We start from the raw sequence: 19,261 nt of genomic DNA, 5'->3' as shown, positions 1-19,261 counted from the left end.
AAAGAATAACAATTTTGGCAATTTTCATAAGCTTACTTAGAATCAAAGTCTAGACTCATGGATTTTTATTTTCCATTTAAAAAAATTTTGCCTGTCAATTGTTAAATGTTCTGAAGCAATTCATGTTAATTTTTTCAGTGACAGACATAAAGGGTCATTATTAGAAGTTTTAATAGTAATATTTTAAACACAATAAATATGCATCATATTACAGCATGTATGTATGAAGAGTAGTGATACAACTATAGATCTATTTTCAAGTAAAGATTGATGCTGATACTATTATTTTAATCATGAAGCCATAAGATCATATAGTCCCAAACCTTGCATTTCAAATATGAAGAAACCAAAGGTGAAATACGTTAAGTGACTCACTCACAATCACAAAGTTAGTGGTTAGTCTTTACCAAGACTTAAAATTTTCCAGATTTAAATTTAAGATGCAAAACCATGCAGAGCAAAATGGCAGGGTGAGTTGACCTGGGATTCTCTCCCCTCCAAGATACAACAAAAGATTGGAAGAACTGAATTTCAGAGAATAAACATAATGCCAGCTCGTTAAAGACCTACAATACCAAGAAGGCGGAGATCATAAACCTTGCTTACACCTTCGGAGGCGCTGGAACGGTAGGAGAGAACATCGCTCCCTCCCCTAGAGTCTGCGATCGCTGTGGCGCAGGTCGGGAAGGAGCGGGGGAGGGGCCGGGCGACGGGGGGATCATCCAGGACTCCTGCCGCTGATTCAGTGGAGACCCGCTGCCGGGGGGAAAGCTTCCAGCCGCGGGGTCCGCATAAATCAAGGGCCTTGGGAGACCAGAGAACAGAACTGATCTGAACCCAGACCCGGCGTGTGAGTAACAGCCCCTGCCCCCCAGCAAAGCCAGTGGGCGCAGCCATCTTGCCCCAAGGCGGAGAGCTAACACGCTGCTCTCGACCCCCATCTAGTGGCGATAGGCTGTAACTGCAACTGAATTCTATCCCCATGAGAAAAAACCGCTCTTCTACCATCCAGCAATTTATAAAAACCCCAGACCAGAAGGAAAACAATAAAAACACAGAATTAAGTCCTGAGGACTTGGAATTAGGTAAACTAAGTGATAGTGAATTCAGAGCAGCTATAATCAAAAAACTCAATGAGGCAGAGAGAAAGATAGAGAAACAAGCCGAGTTCTGGAGTTACTTCACAAAAGAGATTGAAATCATAAAGAAGAATCAAACAGAATTACTTGAGATGAAAAACACAATGGACCAGATAAAACAGAATACAGATTCCCTGAATGCCCATGTAGACAACCTAGAGGAGCAAATCAGCATAATCGAGGACAGACAGGCTGAATGGTGCCAGACAGAGGAAGAAAGAGAACTAAGAATTAAAAAAAATGAGGAAAATCTCCGAGCGATAATGGATTCAATGAGCAGTAAGAACATAAGGATCATAGGAATTCCCAAGAATATGGAAAAGGAAAATGGAGCAGAAAGTGTGCTTAACGAAATTATTGAAGAGAACTTCCCAAATCTAGGGATCAATGGAGAAATGTGTGTAGAGGAGGGTTTTAGATCTCCTAGATTTGTCAATGTAAAAAGACCCACCGCAAGGCACATAATAGTAAAGTTGGCAAATAGGAATGATAAGGAAAGAATACTCAGGGAAGTAAGAAAAAAAAAGAGAATAACCTATAAAGGAGCCACTATCAGACTGTCAGCAGATTTCTCTACAGAAACCCTACAAGCTAGGAGAGAATGGAGTGATATATTCAAAGCTTTAAAGGATAAAAACCTTCAGCCAAGACTACTCTATCCAGCAAGAATTTCCTTCAGATATGAGGGAGAAATTAAATCTTTTCCAGACAAACAAAAGTTAAGGGAATTTGTAACTAAAAGCCCTCCATTACAAGAAATCCTCAAGAAGGCTCTCATACTTGAAAAAAGAAAAAAGGGAGAAAGGGGACACAATCCACAGACTAGGGAGACCGATGCATAGAACCAGAACAGGATAGCAATTATTCAATTATAGCATTAGGGTGAAGGTAAGGAAACTACCAAAACAAGGACGATCTTAGCACTCTAACTACAAATTAATAAGACGAGTTGGAATAAAAAATGAAAATAATTATTTAGGAGGGGAAGAGCAAAGGGTCTAAATCAGTATTGGTCGAGTAAGTAAGAGACCACCAGAGAATAGACTATATTATACACGAGATTCTAAATACAAACTTCAAGGTAGACACTAAAATAAAGTACAGAACAGAGTCACAAATGATAGATAAGGAAAAATCTAAGAAACCCAGCATAAGAAATTGCAGTAGTAAATGGGTAGTCTAAAGCACACAGGAAAAGAAACACAGGAAAACAAGATAATGAGCGACAGATTGACAGCATTAAGTCCACATGCATCAATAATCACTCTCAATGTGAACGGATTGAACTCTCCAATAAAAAGACACAGAGTGGCAAAATGGATTAAAGAACAAGATCCAACAATTTGTTGCCTCCAGGAAACACACCTCAGCCCCAAGGACAAACACAGACTCAGGGTGAAGGGGTGGAGGACAATACTTCAAGCAAATAGCAAGGAAAAAAGGCAGGTGTTGCAATTCTCATATCAGACCAAGTGGATTTCAAAATAAGACAGGTAAAGAGAGACACACAGGGACAATATATAATGATCAAAGGGACACTTCATCAAGAAGAAATAACGCTTATAAATATCTATGCACCCAACACAGGAGCACCAAGATTCATAAAGCAACTATTAACAGACCTAAAGGAAGATGTTAAAAACAACACAATAATAGTAGGGGACCTCAACACCCCACTCACATCAATGGACAGATCATCCAGACAGGAAATCAACAAGGAAATAGTGGAGCTGAATGAAAAACTAAAGCAATTGGACTTAATAGACATATATAGATCACTCCACCCTGAATGAGCTGAATACACATTCTTCACAAGTGCACATGGAGCATTCTCTAGGATAGACCATATGTTGGGAAACAAGGCAAGCCTCTACAAATTTAAAATAATTAAAATAATAACAAGCATCTTCTCAGATCATAGTGCTATAAGGCTAGAAATTAATTACAAGAAAAAAGCTGAGAAAGGCACAAACATGTGGAGACTAAACAACACACTACTGAACAAGAAATGGAACATTGAAGAAATTAAAGAAGAAATAAAAAAATACCTGGAAACAAATGAAAATGATAGCATGCCATACCAACTCATATGGGATACAGCAAAAGCTGTATTAAGAGGAAAATTCATCGCAATACAGGCACATCTTAACAAACAAGAAAAATCCCAAATAAGCAACCTTAAAGCACACCTAACTGAACTAGAGAAAAAAAGAACAAATGAAGCCCAAAGTCAGCAGAAGGAGAGAAATAATAAAAATCAGAGCAGAAATAAATACTATTGAAACGAAAAAGGCAGTAGAAAGGATCAATGAGACAAAGAGCTGGTTCTTTGAGAAGACAAATAAAATTGACAAACCACTAGCCAGACTTACAAAGAAAAAAAGGGAGAAAGCTCAAATAAACAAAATCAGAAGTGAAAGAGAAGAAATAACAACAGACTCTGCAGAAACACAACAGATTATAAGAGAATACTACAAAAAACTATATGCCAACAGAATGGATAACCTAGAGGAAATGGATAAATTCCTGGACTCCTACAATCTCCCAAAGCTCACTCAAGAAGAGGCAGACAATTTGAACAGACCAATCACAAGGAAAGAGATTGAAACAGCAATCAAAAACATCCCAAAGAATAAAACCCCAGGACCAGATGGCTTTCCTGGGGAATTCTATCAAACTTTCAGAGAGGATTTAATACCTATCCTTTTCAAGCTATTCCAAAAAATCAGGGAAGATGGAACACTTCCTAACACAGTCTATGAGGCCAACATCACGCTGATACCAAAGCCTGACAAGTACAGCACGAAAAAGGAGAACTACAGGCCAATATCACTGATGAACACAGAAGCAAAAATCCACAACAAAATTTTGGCAACCTGAATTTACCAATTCATCAAAAAGATCATACATCATGATCAAGTGGGATTCATACCAGGGACACAGGGATGGTTCAACATCCGCAAATCAATCAACGTGATACACCACATCAACAAACTGAGGAATAAAAACCACATGATCATCTCAATAGATGCAGAGAAGGCATTTGACAAGATACAACAGCCATTTATGATAAAAACTCTGAACAAAATGGGCATAGAAGGAAACTACCTCAACATAATAAAGGCCATATACGACAAACCCATAGCCAACATCATACTCAATGGGCAAAAACTGAACCCCATCCCCCTGAAAACAGGAACGAGACAAGGATGCCCTCTATCACCACTCTTATTTAACATAGTACTGGAGGTCCTGGCCAGAGCAATCAGGCAAGAAAAAGGAATAAAAGGAATCCAAATAGGGAGGGAAGAAGTGAAACTCTCGCTGTTTGCAGACGACATGATCTTATATATAGAAAACCACAAAGAATCCATTGGAAAACTCTTAGAAGTAATCAACAACTACAGCAAAGTTGCAGGGTATAAAATCAATTTGCATAAATCAGTAGCATTTCTATACTCCAGTAATGAACCAACAGAAAAAGAACTCAAGAATACAATACCATTCACAATCGCAACAAAAATAATAAAATACCTTGGGGTAAATTTAACTAAGGAAGTGAAGGACCTAGATAATGAAAATTACAAGGCCTTTCTGAGAGAATTGGATGACGACATAAGGAGATGGAAAGACATTCCATGTACATGGATTGGAAGAATAAACATAGTTAAAATGTCCATACTACCTAAAGCAATCTACAGATTCAATGCCATCCCAATCAGAATCCCAATGACATTCTTTACAGAATTAGAACAAAGAATCCTAAAATTCATATGGGGCAACAAAAGACCCCGAATTTCTAAAGCAATCCTGAGAAAAAAGAACAAAACGGGAGGCATCACAATCCCTGACTTCAAAACATACTACAAAGCTACAGTAATCAAAACAGTATGGTACTGGTACAAAAACAGGTGCACACATCAATGGAACAGAATTGAAAGCCCGGAAATAAAACCACACATCTATGGACAGCTTATCTTTGACAAAGGAGCTGAGGGCATACAATGGAGAAAAGAAAGTCTTTTCAACAAATGGTGCTGGCAAAACTGGAAAGCCACATGTAAAAGAATGAAAATTGACCATTCTTTTTCACCATTCACCAAAATAAACTCAAAATGGATCAAAGACCTAAAGGTGAGACCTGAAACCATAAGGCTTCTGGAAGAAAACGTAGGCAGTACACTCTTTGACATCAGTATTAAAAGGATCCTTTCGGACACCATGCCTTCTCAGAGAAGGGAAACAATAGAAAGAATAAACAAATGGGACTTCATCAGACTAAAGAGCTTCTTCAAGGCAAATGAAAACAGGATTGAAACAAAAAAACAACCCACTAACTGGGAAAAAATATTTGCAAGTCATATATCTGACAAAGGCTTAATATCCATAATATATAAAGAACTCTCACAACTCAACAACAAAACATCAAACAACCCAATCAAAAAATGGGCTGGAGACATGAACAGACATTTCTCCAAAGAAGATATACGGATGGCCAATAGGCACATGAAAAGATGCTCATCATCGCTGATCATCAGGGAAATGCAAATCAAAACTACACTAAGATATCACCTTACACCCGTTAGAATGACAAAAATATCTAAAACTAATAGCAACAAATGTTGGAGAGGTTGCGGAGAAAAAGGAACCCTCATACACTGCTGGTGGGAATGCAAACTGGTGCAGCCACTATGGAAAACAGTATGGAGATTCCTCAAAAAACTAAAAATAGAACTACCATACGATCCAGCCATCCCACTACTGGGTATTTATCCAAAGAGCCTGAAGTCAGCAATCCCAAAAGTCCTGTGCACCCCAATGTTTATTACAGCACTGTTTACAATAGCCAAGACGTGGAAGCAACCTAAGTGCCCATCAACAGATGAAAGGATAAAGAAGATGTGGTACATATATACAATGGAATACTACTCAGCTGCAAAACAGAACAAAATCATTCCATTTGCAATAACATGGATGGACCTTGAGAGAATTATGTTAAGTGAAATAAACCAGCGAGAGAAAGATAATCTGTGTATGACTCCACTCATATGAGGAATTTAAAACTATGGACCAAGAACAGTTTAGTGGACACCAGGGGAAAGGTGGGGTGGGGGGTGGGCACAAAGGGTGAAGTGGTGCACCTACAACATGACTGACAAACATTAATGTACAATTGAAATTTCATAAGATTGTAACCTATCAATAACTCAATAAAAAAAAAAAATTTCCAACTTGCTGTATGGTGCTTCCCCAGCTTCACCTGTCAGCTTCTTAGTAGCCTAAAGCGGATCTATATACAATTTTGATCATATAGGTTTCTGACTCAACAGTAATGCAATAAAGTAGAACGAAAAGAAAGGGTTTGGAGTTCATTCCCTCACTCGCTCATTCATTCACTCACTCATTCAACATGTACTAAGTGGCTATTACGTGTCTGGCACTGCCCTGGCTTCGTTTAAACTCTGTATCTGCAGCTTCATTATTTGTGTGACTTTGGATAAAAATCTCTTTAGATCCCAGTTTCTTAATTACCAAAATGAAGAAAACATCAATGTTCTTCATGATGTTAAAAGACTAAATGAGATCAGGTACTTGGAAGTGACAAGTAAGATACCCAATTTAGGTACAACTATCTTGTTATCTAAATTGCACCACCATATAAACAACTGCCACATGAATGCCAGACCTCAAACTTATCGTGTCAAGATTGAACTTATTATCTTTCCCTTCCTATAACTTGCCCTGTGCCATAGTCCCTTTCTTATCATTGGCTCCTCAATCTACCCAATTACTACTGAAGCCAAAATCCTGAAAGTAATTCTGAATACCTCCATCTCCACAAAGCCCCATGTCTAGGCAAACAAGAAGCCCTACCAGGTGTCCCTTTTAAGTCCCTCCCAAACATACTCATCTCTTCTCTCTCCCTACTGCTAAGGCCTTTTTTATAGGCCCTCACCATTTTTTGCCTTAAGTACTCCAATACCTTTTAGTCTCTATAAACCAGCTGCATAACTTGAACTGAAAATAGAGAGATCCAATAAAAATCTGCACGTTGAAGGGTGAGACTACCCCACAATCCCTATCTCTTACTGAATCCCCATAATATGGGTAGCAAACTGCAATCCTCTAGGCAGGAGATTAAATAACTCTTTCCTGTAGACTCTTAAGCCTCTTCCCAAGAAAAGACCCCCACATACTGGCATTTGAGGGGCTGTGAGAAACAAAATTGGTTAATCCATCCCAACACCCTACAATGAAGCCCCTCAACGAACATTCCCTACCCAAGCACCCAGAGTTTCCAGTCAGCATATCAGTGTCTCACTCTTAAATACGAGTTGACAATCAAGAGCTCTGGGCAGCTGAAGGATGCTACCAATAAAAAAGAGAACAAAACAGGCAGAAAAAATGAAACAGAGACAATTCAGAAGAAAATTCAAAGGAACTGTATAACTTATCCTCAAAGAGATAAGAGACGATAACTCTTCCTGATCTTCTTTTGGGAGTTTCCTTAAGTTTACCATTCAAACCTTCCCCCAAATTTTTAATTCTTGTTAATGCATTTTTATTTCCAAGAAATCTTCATTATTCCTTGATTGCTTACATTTTATGGCCTCATATTTATATTTAATGGATGCAATATCCCAACAGTCCTATGAGAGTAGTAGTATCTTACAGAGGAGGAAACTTAAGGCACAGCAAGTTTAAGAGGCTTACTCAAAATCACACATTTGGTTAGGAACAGAGGCCAAATGTGATCCAGGCAGTTGGGCTTCACAGCCCAGGCTCTTAACCACGAGGTGGAACTGACTCTTGCTGGCCATTCAACTAATTGGTTAAAATCAACTGTAAAAGCCAACTGTGCAGCCTGAGCACCATCAGTATGCAATTGAGAAACCTCTAGACAAGGCGAACTCTAAAACCACACATACTTCCAAAATTAGCTCATGTAGGATTAATACACCTCAAACAATGACGGCACAATTAGTGTCTTAAAAAACATTTGCCAATAAAACAGCTGAATTCAGAAATGTCTAAGTTGAACATAGAATTACTGAATCCTAAGAGTTATGAAGACTCTCAAAAGACAACCAACTTGGGGCCGGCCCGGTGGCTCAGCGGTTAAGTTAGCACGCTCCGCTTCTCCACGGCCCAGAGCTCGCCGGTTCAGATCCCGGGCGCGGACACAGCACTGCTTGGCAAAAGACATGCTGTGGTAGGCGTCCCATGTATAAAGTAGAGGAACATGGGCATGGATGTTAGCTCAGGGCCAGTCTTCCTCAGCAAAAAGAGGTGGATTGGTAGTAGTTAGCTGAGGGCTAATCTTCCTCAAAAAAAAAAAAAAAAGACTCCTAATTTAACCCATCATCCACTGCATAGGGTCAGATATTACATTAGCACATAGGAAAAGCTCACTAAAAATTGTGATTATAATCTATGTGTTGATTTAGAAATCATTACAAGATGACGAACCATTCAAAACTCCAATATTGATAAAATACAGAGAAACAAATGGCTGCCCGCTCTCCCCCTCCCTCATCTCCTCATCTGGTTCTATTACAGAAAGAGCTTCTGCCCCAGGAGCCCCTCTTCCCATCTGTGCCCACTCTCTCGGTTCAGCTTCCAGGAGCCCAAGTGAGAGATTTCAGGTCAAGGAAAAAGGAGGGAATGGAAGGCCTGAGTTCTCTTTGGCAGATTCCTCTTCTCACCAGGAAGGTGATTGGACTAAGATGGTCTTGGCATCCAGACATTTGGAATTCGGAAATCATCTTGTCAAAGAAATGATATTATAAAGGATATTTAGGTTCTACTTGATTGTAAGAGCTATATAATTGTTTGGCTGCATATCTGGATAAAAAAGTGACTCTTGCGGAACAACGTCAGATCCCAAGCAAGATTTACACTACTTTATCTTTGAGTAAGTGTGTCTGAACTCCCAACAATCAATATACAGAATTGTGTGAGTAGACCTTTGTCATTTCACATTTACCTAGTAGCCTTAGGGATCTCCACTGTATCAGTTCTCCCTGCTTTCAACCCCAGACTAATTAGCAATGCCTCAGTCATTATCACTGCCCTGGCAGACGTAATCTCACTCCACACAAGCTACAGTTCATGAGTCATTCAATCATCCAGGAAGAGTGATACTTTTCTTAAAAAAAAAAATTCACGACAACAACAAAAGAGCCTATTTAGAAAAAAACAAAAACAAATCCCCTTGAAGAAAATTAATATGTTCATTCATTTAATATATGTAAACTTAGTAAAAAGGAAACAATGAAGAGTGTGGTCAAAACCACTATACTGGACATTTTTCTTCTAAGCTCTCCAAGGTTCAATGCAGGTCCCAATCCACAATTACCTACAAATCTGTCTGTGAAATAGAGAGGAATAAACACCTCTAGTGGGTTGAATAGTGTCTCCCAAAAATTCATGTCAACCCAGAACCTCGGAATGTGACCTTATTTGCAAACAGGGTCCTTGCAGATGTAATTAGCTGGGTTAAGATGAAGTTGTACTGTATTAAGGCAGGCCCTCAATCCAACAACCGGTGCCCCTATAAGAAAAGGAGAACACACAGAAGGGTGAAGGCCATGTGAAGACAAAGGCAGGGATTCGAATGATGCAGCAACAAGCCAAGGAACACCAAAGATTGTTGGTAGCCACCGGAAGCTGAGAGGAGGCAAGAAAGGATTTTCCCCTGGAGCCTTCAGAGGGAGCATACCCTGCTGCTACCTTGATTTTGGACTTCTGGCCTCCAGAACTATGAGAGAATACATTTCTGTTCTTTTAAGCCACCAAGTTTGCGGTAATTTATTACAGCAGCCCTAGGAAAGTAATACAACACCTCAAACATGAAATGCAAAAATGAAACTCAGATTGGATAATTACCGGTTGAACTATAACTCAGATAGCAAACCTGATATTCAATCTTCACAAGCAATTATACCAGACAGCTACAAGGAAAACAAAATTGTGTGGTTAAAAAAAATCAAAATAAATAAAGATAACGTAATGTAAGACAGATGTGATAAAGAAAATCAAATAGTAGACAAATACCAAAATTTTTAATGGCTCAACTAAAATCAGCCTTATTTTCTATTTTATAACTTTACCAAATTTATAAAAATAATATCAATAACTTAGCTAATTTATATACCAAACTTGCTGTACTATTAAAAATATTTTAATTATAATTAAATTACAATTATACAATTAATTACCAATCAAAGGATCAAATTCTTCATCTTACTAGCATTTTAATTGTTTCCAAATAAAAGAGGTATCTTTCCTTCTTAATCCCATCTTCAGTTTCTATCCACCTCTGCCTTCCTGGGTACCTCAATTTTTATCTAAAATCTAAAATGTTTCTCTAGAATTCAATAGAATGCACAACGGGGAAAAAATCAACTGAGGAATAAACCAAAGAAAAGATTCAGTTTCTGAAAAAGGAGAGAGGGGCCGGCCTGGTGGGGCCGCGGTTAAGTGCACACGTTCCGCTTCTCGGCAGCCCAGGGCTCGCCGGTTCGGATCCCAGGTGCGGACATGGCACCTCTTGGCACACCTCGCTGTGGTAGGCGTCCCACGTATAAAGCAGAGGAAGATGGGCATGGATGTTAGCTCAGGGCCAGTCTTCCTCAGCAAAGAGAGGAGGACTGGCAATAGTTAGCTCAGGGCTAATCTTCCTCAAAAAAACAAAAGAAAAAGAAAAAGAAGGGAACAAGACAGAGAAAAGCCAGGTAAAACATATGGGACATGCATTATAAAGAATCTACTCAGATGATAAGGTCCACACCTCAGAGCTGACCTTACGGGTTCTTTTCCTTCTGCCCTCCCTTCCCTCAGTACATTGCTGAGCCTACTTTTCCTTTCCTGTTGACCTTCCTTATCCCTACAGGGATGCTGCCCACTCCCAATATTTGTTGAATAATGTGCCTTCACTTTTATAAATAAGTTCTTTCCCTAAATTTTCCCCCCAAAATCTATCTTTTTTACTTACCTTAATAGCAATGATGCAAACCTCTGCATTAAACAAAAATGCAGCATAAGTTCAAATTTTCTACTTAAAATCTCTCTATCAAAGCTTAATGTTTAAGTGCGGGCTCAGGAGTGTGACCACTAAGGTTCAACTTCAACCCAACCACACGCTAGTTGTGGCCTTGGTGAGTGACTTAACCTCTCCCTGCCTAACTCTGTTCACCTTAAAGTAGAAATAATGAAAATGCACACCTTAGAGGGTTTCATGTGAATTAAGTGATACTAGGCCCTGGCTGTATATGGACAGTGTGTCAGCATTCCCTGTTCAGGGGCCGGCCCCGTGGCCGAGTGGTTAAGTTCATGCCCTCTGCTTCAGTGGCCCAGAGTTTCGCCGGTTCGGATCCTGGGCAGAGCCATGGTACTGCTCATCAGGCCATGATGAGGTGGTGTCCCACATAGCACAATCAGAAAGACTTACAGCTACAATACACAACTACGTACTGGGGGACTTTGGGGAGAAGAAGGAAAAAAAACAAGAAGACTGGCAACAGATGTTAGCTCAGGTGCCAATCTTTAAAAAAAACAAAATTCCCTGTTGATATTCTTACTATCGTAATTTGAAATTGTTCTCTTTTAGAGTATCTAGATTCTCTCTAAGCATGACGCTCACCTTGCTAAGAAAACCATTAGATTTCAAGAATCCACAAAAGGAGACAATTGGTTCTCTCACTTTCATTCCATGTCTGGGAAAATCGTAGTCAAAAAACTGCTTTGACATCTAGAACATAATATCACAGAGTAAGAACATACACAGTTTGAAGTTTTAAAGATGGGATATCGTAAGACATTTCATCTACTCCCTTTCAAAGCTTTCCTCTATCTCCTGGCTCTTTATCAGTACCATCAAAAACCATGACAATATCATGTAAGGATTTTAAATTAAAATAGAAAACCTGGCTCTCAGCACTGCTACTTAATTTCTCGAAGCTGCCATCAAAGATAGAAAGAGTTTCAAAGCACCTGGACCTGAAATAAGCCATTAAGCACTTTAGCTCTTTGAGATAAAATTCGAAGTCCAATTTTGGACATAAATCTAGGTAAGATTAGGGTTGCTTACAAGTATCTACACTTTAAGTGAAAATTATGTGTTAAAATCTAAATTCCCAGGTAAGCTTATAAGTGGCAAGCAGCCACTTGAAGACTACTGTCCTTAGTGCTTTCCAACTTTGAAATCTTCCTGCTGTTGACATTTTGTGAATGAAGAAATTGACCAAAAGGGCAGAAAAGAGGCAAACTCAAATTAAAGTGCTTCATCTCAATTAGCAAGCCATGCCACCCCCTCATCAATGTAAAAATGAACATATCCCAAGCATCTCTCACCCTCATCCTAAACATTTCAAGCTCTACCACTAGATACACAGAGGAGTTATTGTGCATGGATTTCTAGAAGTATCAATAGCAAAAGATAGTAAGCAGCAATGATAGCTTTTGCTTCCACACATAACTGGCAGAAAAATAAGACTATGAAAAGCAAGAATGAGAAGATGAGAGAGGAACAAATAACCAAAATTGACCCAGTGTTTAATTCCTCTTCTTACTATAGGATCATTTATCGCCATTAAAAATCATTCACAAGTCAGATTTTATTAGGAAAACCTCAAAATATTTTATTTGAAGGAAAATAGAATGTCATTTTGTGATCGGTTCCTCCAGGCTTCAACGATTCTTCTATCATTTCCTGATCTCCACAGCATTCCAAACTCTGAGTTTAAAGACTCCTTGGCAAATCAAAATCACAATGCATGGTTCCTTAGTGATGGCACAAACCAACTCCTGTGTTTGCCAAGTAGGGTTGCTGGGGCCCAAAGACATTAGGTGCTGTTATGGACTGAATTGTGTCCCCCAAAATTCATATGTTGAAGTCCCAACCCCAGCACCTCAGAATGCAACTGTATTTGAAGATAGGTTTTTCCCCCAGAGGTAAGTAAGGTACAGTGAGGTCATTAGAGGGGGCCTTAATCCAATATGACTGATGCCCTTATAAAAAATGAAATTTGGACACAGACGGGTACAGGGGGGAGACGATGTAAAGATACAGGGAGAAGACAGCAAACTATAAGCCAAGAGAAGGGCTTGAAACAAATTCTCCCCTCACGGTCCTCAGAAGGACGGCCCTGATATTTTGACCTCAGACTTCTGGCCTCCAGAACCATGAGACAATAAATTCCTGTTGTTTAAGCTAATCAACCTCTGGTACTTTGTCACAGCAGTCCTAGCAAACTAACACAGGTGACTTGCCTTACATTGTACAGTGATGAAAAAAAAAGTCAGGATCAAAACCCAGCTTTCCAGATTCTCATATCCATGGGGCTTTCCACCTCCCTGTACCGCCTTGCAACTTAACTCCCTGTTTTCACTCAAAGTTCTCTCCCACAAAAATCTTACACTTGTTCAACTTGTTAAGGACCATGCTAAATATATACTGCTTATTCTGAACTCTTGTGCACTACACTCTCACATCACCAAGAAGACATTTTCATAGATGTCTCATGAACTCAAAATGTCTACAATCCAAATCAACTGCTCCACGAAGTTAGTATGACATTGTTAGGGAATCTAAGTAGGTCTAAGTACAAGACCCAACTCCCTGAGCAAGTCATCTAACCTCCCTGAGCCACAATTCCATATTTACAATACAGATTTGGTAAACAATATAAATTCTATACAGAAAAAAAAAAACCTTCAAAGGGTTAATGTGAAGATTAAATTGGATAACAGCCCTTTCAAATTGTAAATTGTTAGAAGCAATTCTCCATGCAGTCATAAGCTATTTCTCTTTCTGGCACCATTGTTTTACTCATTCAAACTCAAAACCATTGACATTTCCCTCTCAAATCATCTATAATCAATAATTCACCTAACTCTGGCATTTATTTCTCTACTACATCATTTTTTTGGTCACTGCTTTCTAATAAACCCAGGTCCTCATAACTTCAAATCTGTACTACTTTGAATGACTGATTTATCAGCTTCCAGATTCCTCCTTATCTAATCTATATCATATCCTAACGTCAGATTTATCTTCCTAATGCACTCAGCTCAAGAGTCTTCAGAGGCTCTCCAACCCACAGAACAAGGTCCCAGCTACAGAGCCCTGCATTCTATGATGCAACTGTATCCCAGGGCCAGTTCCTAAGCTTATCTCAAGGCTTACCATGTGCCCAAGGGCCTTGTCTCATCCCCAGCCAATAAGAACAGATAGATCACCAACAGCTTCAGTTTGACCCTACTTGCTGCTTCTCTTGAACTTCCCACTCTTGGACCTAACTGCCACAGCTGGATCTTCTAATATCATTATGAAATTTCTCAACCTTGAACCTGGGTAGGCACCAACAGCAAAGTTAGGTAGGTTAATTCCAGTGCCCACCTCACATGCTGGGGAGTAGAGCTGCTGCTAGTTTCATTTTCCTCTTGTTCTCTCTTGACCTAGTATCTCTTTGCCCTATCCTACTCCCTAAGCTTCAGGGTCTACCATAATCAAATTCAGTAGCACCCTTAACCTTGCCTCCCTCCACAGCTCAATGACAATTCACTGCTCCATCTCAGCTAGTGGTTTCCAATCCCAGTAGACCCAATACCCGCTTTATACAACAAATATTTTATAAATATGCCTTTGCCACCATGAAATGAAATTAATAGATAATAGGATCTGTGTACACATATAATTTCAAATATTTATATATAGAATTTCAAATATATATCTATATGCAACTGAATACAAAAGACAAAAAGTAATATATAATAAAATAGTATACTTAAATATGTAAATAGTCAGACACAACTACACTGGAAAACATAATGAAGAATGGTGCTCACATCTATATACAGAATCAGCATGAACACAACCACTATAAATGCAAACTAATCGAGAGAGTTACATTAGTGACTTAATGCAAGCAATATTGCCATTAGTTATGTAATTTTCCGAAATGATGAACAAATTTTAGTAAAGTTTTAAACAAGACAAAATACAATTCTCCCTTGATTTATACTGTAGTTGTATTCCTGGAACATCTGGTATGTATTAAATGTGTGCAGAGCACACTTCGTGTTTATACGTGAAGTAGTTGAGTTATAGCCTAAGACAAATATAAATAGGTTTTCACCTGCATGAATGCCCAGTAGGACATTCAAAAGGCTTATGAGACAAAAGACAATTGTTCATTGTATTAAAGCAGGGGTTGACAAACTGTATAAAGGGCCAGACAGTATAAACTTTAAGTTTTGTGGACCATACACTCTGCAACAACCACTTGATTCTAAGAAAGCAGTCAGAGACCATACACAAATAAATGAGAGTGCTGTGTTCAAATAAAACTTCATTTACAAAAACTAGCCATTGGCCTCGACAGCAGTTTGCGTACCTCTGTATTAGAGTGTCCCACACATTTCAGAATGTCCAGCTCCTGTCCACTAAATGCCTTGCATTACCCAATTACAGTATCCAAGTTGTGATGACAAAAACACCTCCTATGGAGCAATAATCACCCCACTCTCCCACACCCATCAAATGAGAACTCCTGACCTATATATTCCTATTCACTGCACTTGGCAAAGGCATTGAGCTTTCTGCTCTCACCTCCTTTTCTATACCTGTCTGGAATGCAAATTCTCCTCAACCTACTCCTCACTGTTTATCTCTCCTATGCCCTATTCAAGACTCAGCTGATAACTTACCACCCTAGACTAATGGAGGAATTTCTTTAGAACTTACAATCTTTCAGAAATGACTTGGCATTGATATGCCACCTCCTGTTATTCCTCAACTTATTATCTATATATTCTGTCTCCCACCTGGAAGACAGATTCCTTGAGGGCAGAGACTGTGTCTAATACTCTGCCATATTTACAGACTCTAGCTCAATGATTTTCCTTAATTCGATCAATAAATATTATGATTACCATGCTAGATGTTGAGGACACAGCAGTGAACAATAAGACAAGGTCCCTGATCTCACTAATATTATATACTAACAGCGAGGAGTGAAAATAATAAATTTCAGATTCCAATAAGAACCATACAGGAAATAAATAGGTTAGTAAAGAAGGGTAAGATGATGGTCAGCTACTATTTTAGATATGATGGTCAAAGGAAACTTTTCTAAAAAGAAGATGTTTGAATTGACACCTGGCATATGAGAAGAGCCAGGGAAGAGCATTCCAGCCATAGGGAATAGCATGTGTAAAATCCCTGACATAGGAAATCTTGTGGCATGTTTGAGGAAAAATTGGGTCATAGAGTACTTGAAACTGAGGCTTTTAAATAAGGAGTGACATAATATGACTTGTGTTTTTAAAAAGATTATACTGGTTACAGAGTAGAGAAGGGATAGAAGGAAGGTAAGAGAAGAAGTGGAGAGTACAATTAAGAAGCTATTGTAGAAGTTCAAGCAAAAACTGATGATATCCTGGACTGCGGGTGGCAGTAAAGGGAGAGAAAGTGGACAGATTTGAGATATCTTTTACAAAAATAACTTACAGAATTTATTCACGGGCTAGATTTGGAGAGTAGGGTCACTGGGTGCTGCCATTACTAATATAGGGAGAAAATGGTTTGACTTACACTGGGGGGGACCATGAGTTTCATTTGGATATGTTAAGTTTGAGATGACTGTTATACAATGATTTTTGAAGGCTGAACCAACCTTGCATTGCCGGAATAAACCTCACTTGGTAGTCGTATATTATCCTTTTCATAGCAGTCATGTACCACATAACAATGTTTTGGTCAATTACGGATAGCATATCCGACAGTGGTTCCATAAGATTAGTACCATATGGCCTAGGTGTGTAGTAGGCTATACCATCTAGGTTTGTGTAGGTACACTCTATGATATTTGCACAATACAAAATGGCCTAATGATGCATTTCTCAGAATGTGTCCCCATCATTAAGTGACACATGACTGTATTACTGGATTCAAGAGGAAATGTCAGGTAGGCAGATGAATATATGAGAAAGGAGACAAAGACAAGATCTTAGCTAAAGAGAGGTATGTGTAGGTCATTAGCTTCTAGTTACTATTTAAGCTCATGAAATAAATAAAATCACATAGGCTAGAGTGCTGCTTAGAGAAAAGAAGGCCCCTTCTGTGTCCTAAAACTCCCTAATATTTAGAGAAGGAGCCAGCACAAGAGAAAGAGAAAAAGCTATCTACTTGGAAAATCTGGTGTCACAGAAAAGAATATTTCAACCATACACAATCTGCTAAAAGGCTGGGTAAAATAAGACAGAGAGGTGTCTATTTGATTTGGCAATGAGGAAGTCATCGAGGAACTTGACAAGAACATTTTCAGCTAAAAGGAATGATGGAAACCAAACTGCAGTAGTATGAAAAGGAGAATGAGAGGTGAGAATGAAAACTGAAAAGAGACTTCTCAAAAATAACTGTAAATCATGACACTGTGGGAAACAAATCAGACCAGTAACAGACTACATTTAGTTCATCGATATCTTAATAACATTATTGCAGTAAATCACTGATATTTATCTTATTGTAAATCAGCAAAACAAGGAGCTGTGATTCCTTCAACGCAAAAAATACACAAGTCTTATGTCAAGATAATTTGCACTTTTAAAAATGTAGTAGAGGTAAAGCTATTAACACTAAAAGTTCTGAAACTGAACTGAAAAGTTCCCACTAAAAAAAGAAGTTATTTTATTCCTTGAGTAAAGAAGCTATGCAGGAAGTAATAAAGCAAAGGCAGAACAATTTTATTTCATAAAAATTAAAAACTTATATGTAACAACTACACTGTAAAAGGAATTTTTAGAAAAAGGACAGAATGAAAGAAAATGCTACAATATAAATGATTCTAATATATAAAGAGTATCTATAAATCAATAAGAAAAACCAATAGAAAATATAGTAAACAAAGAAATCAAGAAAGAAGAAATATAAATGACTAATTAAATAGCATGACTTCCCCATTTTTAAGGACTTCCCTTAAAAGTCATGCATACAGAGTAATATTAGCCTAATATGTACCTTAGGAACTCTGCAAAGAAAATCAGACATATAAAATTCCTCACCAATGATAGTCTCATCATCAACACAGAGCAGTTTTTTTCTCCATACTTCAGTATACAGCAGGATGATCCTATTTTATTAAACATGACTTGATATCATTGCAAAAGGTGCTGATTTTTAAACTTCAGTTTACACATTCCAATGAGATATATAAACCCATATAGTTTAGAAACTTGGCATATTCAGAGGTGTAGAATATTTAAACAGCTATGGGCATCATGCAAAGACAGAAGCAAAGATAACAAGAGGGAATGCCTACCTTCCCTTATAGCTGTAAACGGTGTACCTTCTTCTTCTTGCAGCCTGATCACCTTCAGGGCTACCAACTTCCCATTTACCCTGAGAGAAACGCAAGAAGATATGAGAAGCAAATCCGTGAAAATATGTTCCCATTATGGTTCTGTCTTCCTTAAAATTCATATTTTATGCATTTTTGCACTGAAAATGTGACTCAATTACACTGCCACAACAAGATTAATTTCAGTAAGTCTGGAAATTCTATATCATCATCATAAATATTCACACTTTAAATATTCACATTTTAAATATTCACACTTGCATAGTCCAAGATTTAACAGAAGCTTTCTGTGATTCACTCTATGTTCCTTCCAGAATGAAACTAGTGCTTAACAAAATCACCACGCTTGATCAATTATTCTCAGATCAATTAAAAATCAAGCAGCCAAAATAATTCTCTACCTTTGGTTCTCCAATAGCTCCTTTGTTTCTTTTGCTGAAAGGCCTTCATCTTTGATCTTAAACTGAGGTCATTCAACCCCCAAGGACAGAAACTTGACACTCAGCCTTCTCTCCTCTCTTTACTATCTTCCCTCTTCTCTCTCTCTCTCCCAACATCGCCCATTCCTCCCTTTGTTGCTATTTTGTTTTTACTAGAGCCTCCTAACATTATATTTGGTCTGATTGTGTTTTATAATATAGTATATCACCAAAATAAAAGTTATGAATATTTTACTATTACAAGATCACACAAGACCTTCCAAAGCAGATGGTTCTTCCAGATGCATTCTAAATGTGTACTGGCTCTAATTAAAAATTA

At 38.4% G+C, this 19,261-nt stretch overlaps 1 protein-coding gene across 6 annotated transcripts in view; it reads right to left on the bottom strand.

The window, feature by feature from the left end:
• The window catches only part of CDK14 (cyclin dependent kinase 14), a 549,155-nt gene that overhangs the window by 353,025 nt on the left and 176,869 nt on the right, over positions 1–19,261 (bottom strand). For all 6 annotated transcript variants that reach the window (XM_070617449.1, XM_070617451.1, XM_070617450.1 and 3 more), the window contains one exon: positions 18,464–18,543. In XM_070617449.1, the coding sequence (XP_070473550.1) occupies positions 18,464–18,543 (80 nt within the window). The remainder of the gene's footprint in view (positions 1–18,463; positions 18,544–19,261) is intronic.

The sequence above is a fragment of the Equus przewalskii genome, chromosome 4, assembly GCF_037783145.1.
Source record: "Equus przewalskii isolate Varuska chromosome 4, EquPr2, whole genome shotgun sequence".
Lineage (NCBI taxonomy): Eukaryota > Metazoa > Chordata > Mammalia > Perissodactyla > Equidae > Equus > Equus przewalskii.
Note: the sequence above shows the minus strand (reverse complement) of the source record. Positions and strands in the feature narration are given on the sequence as shown.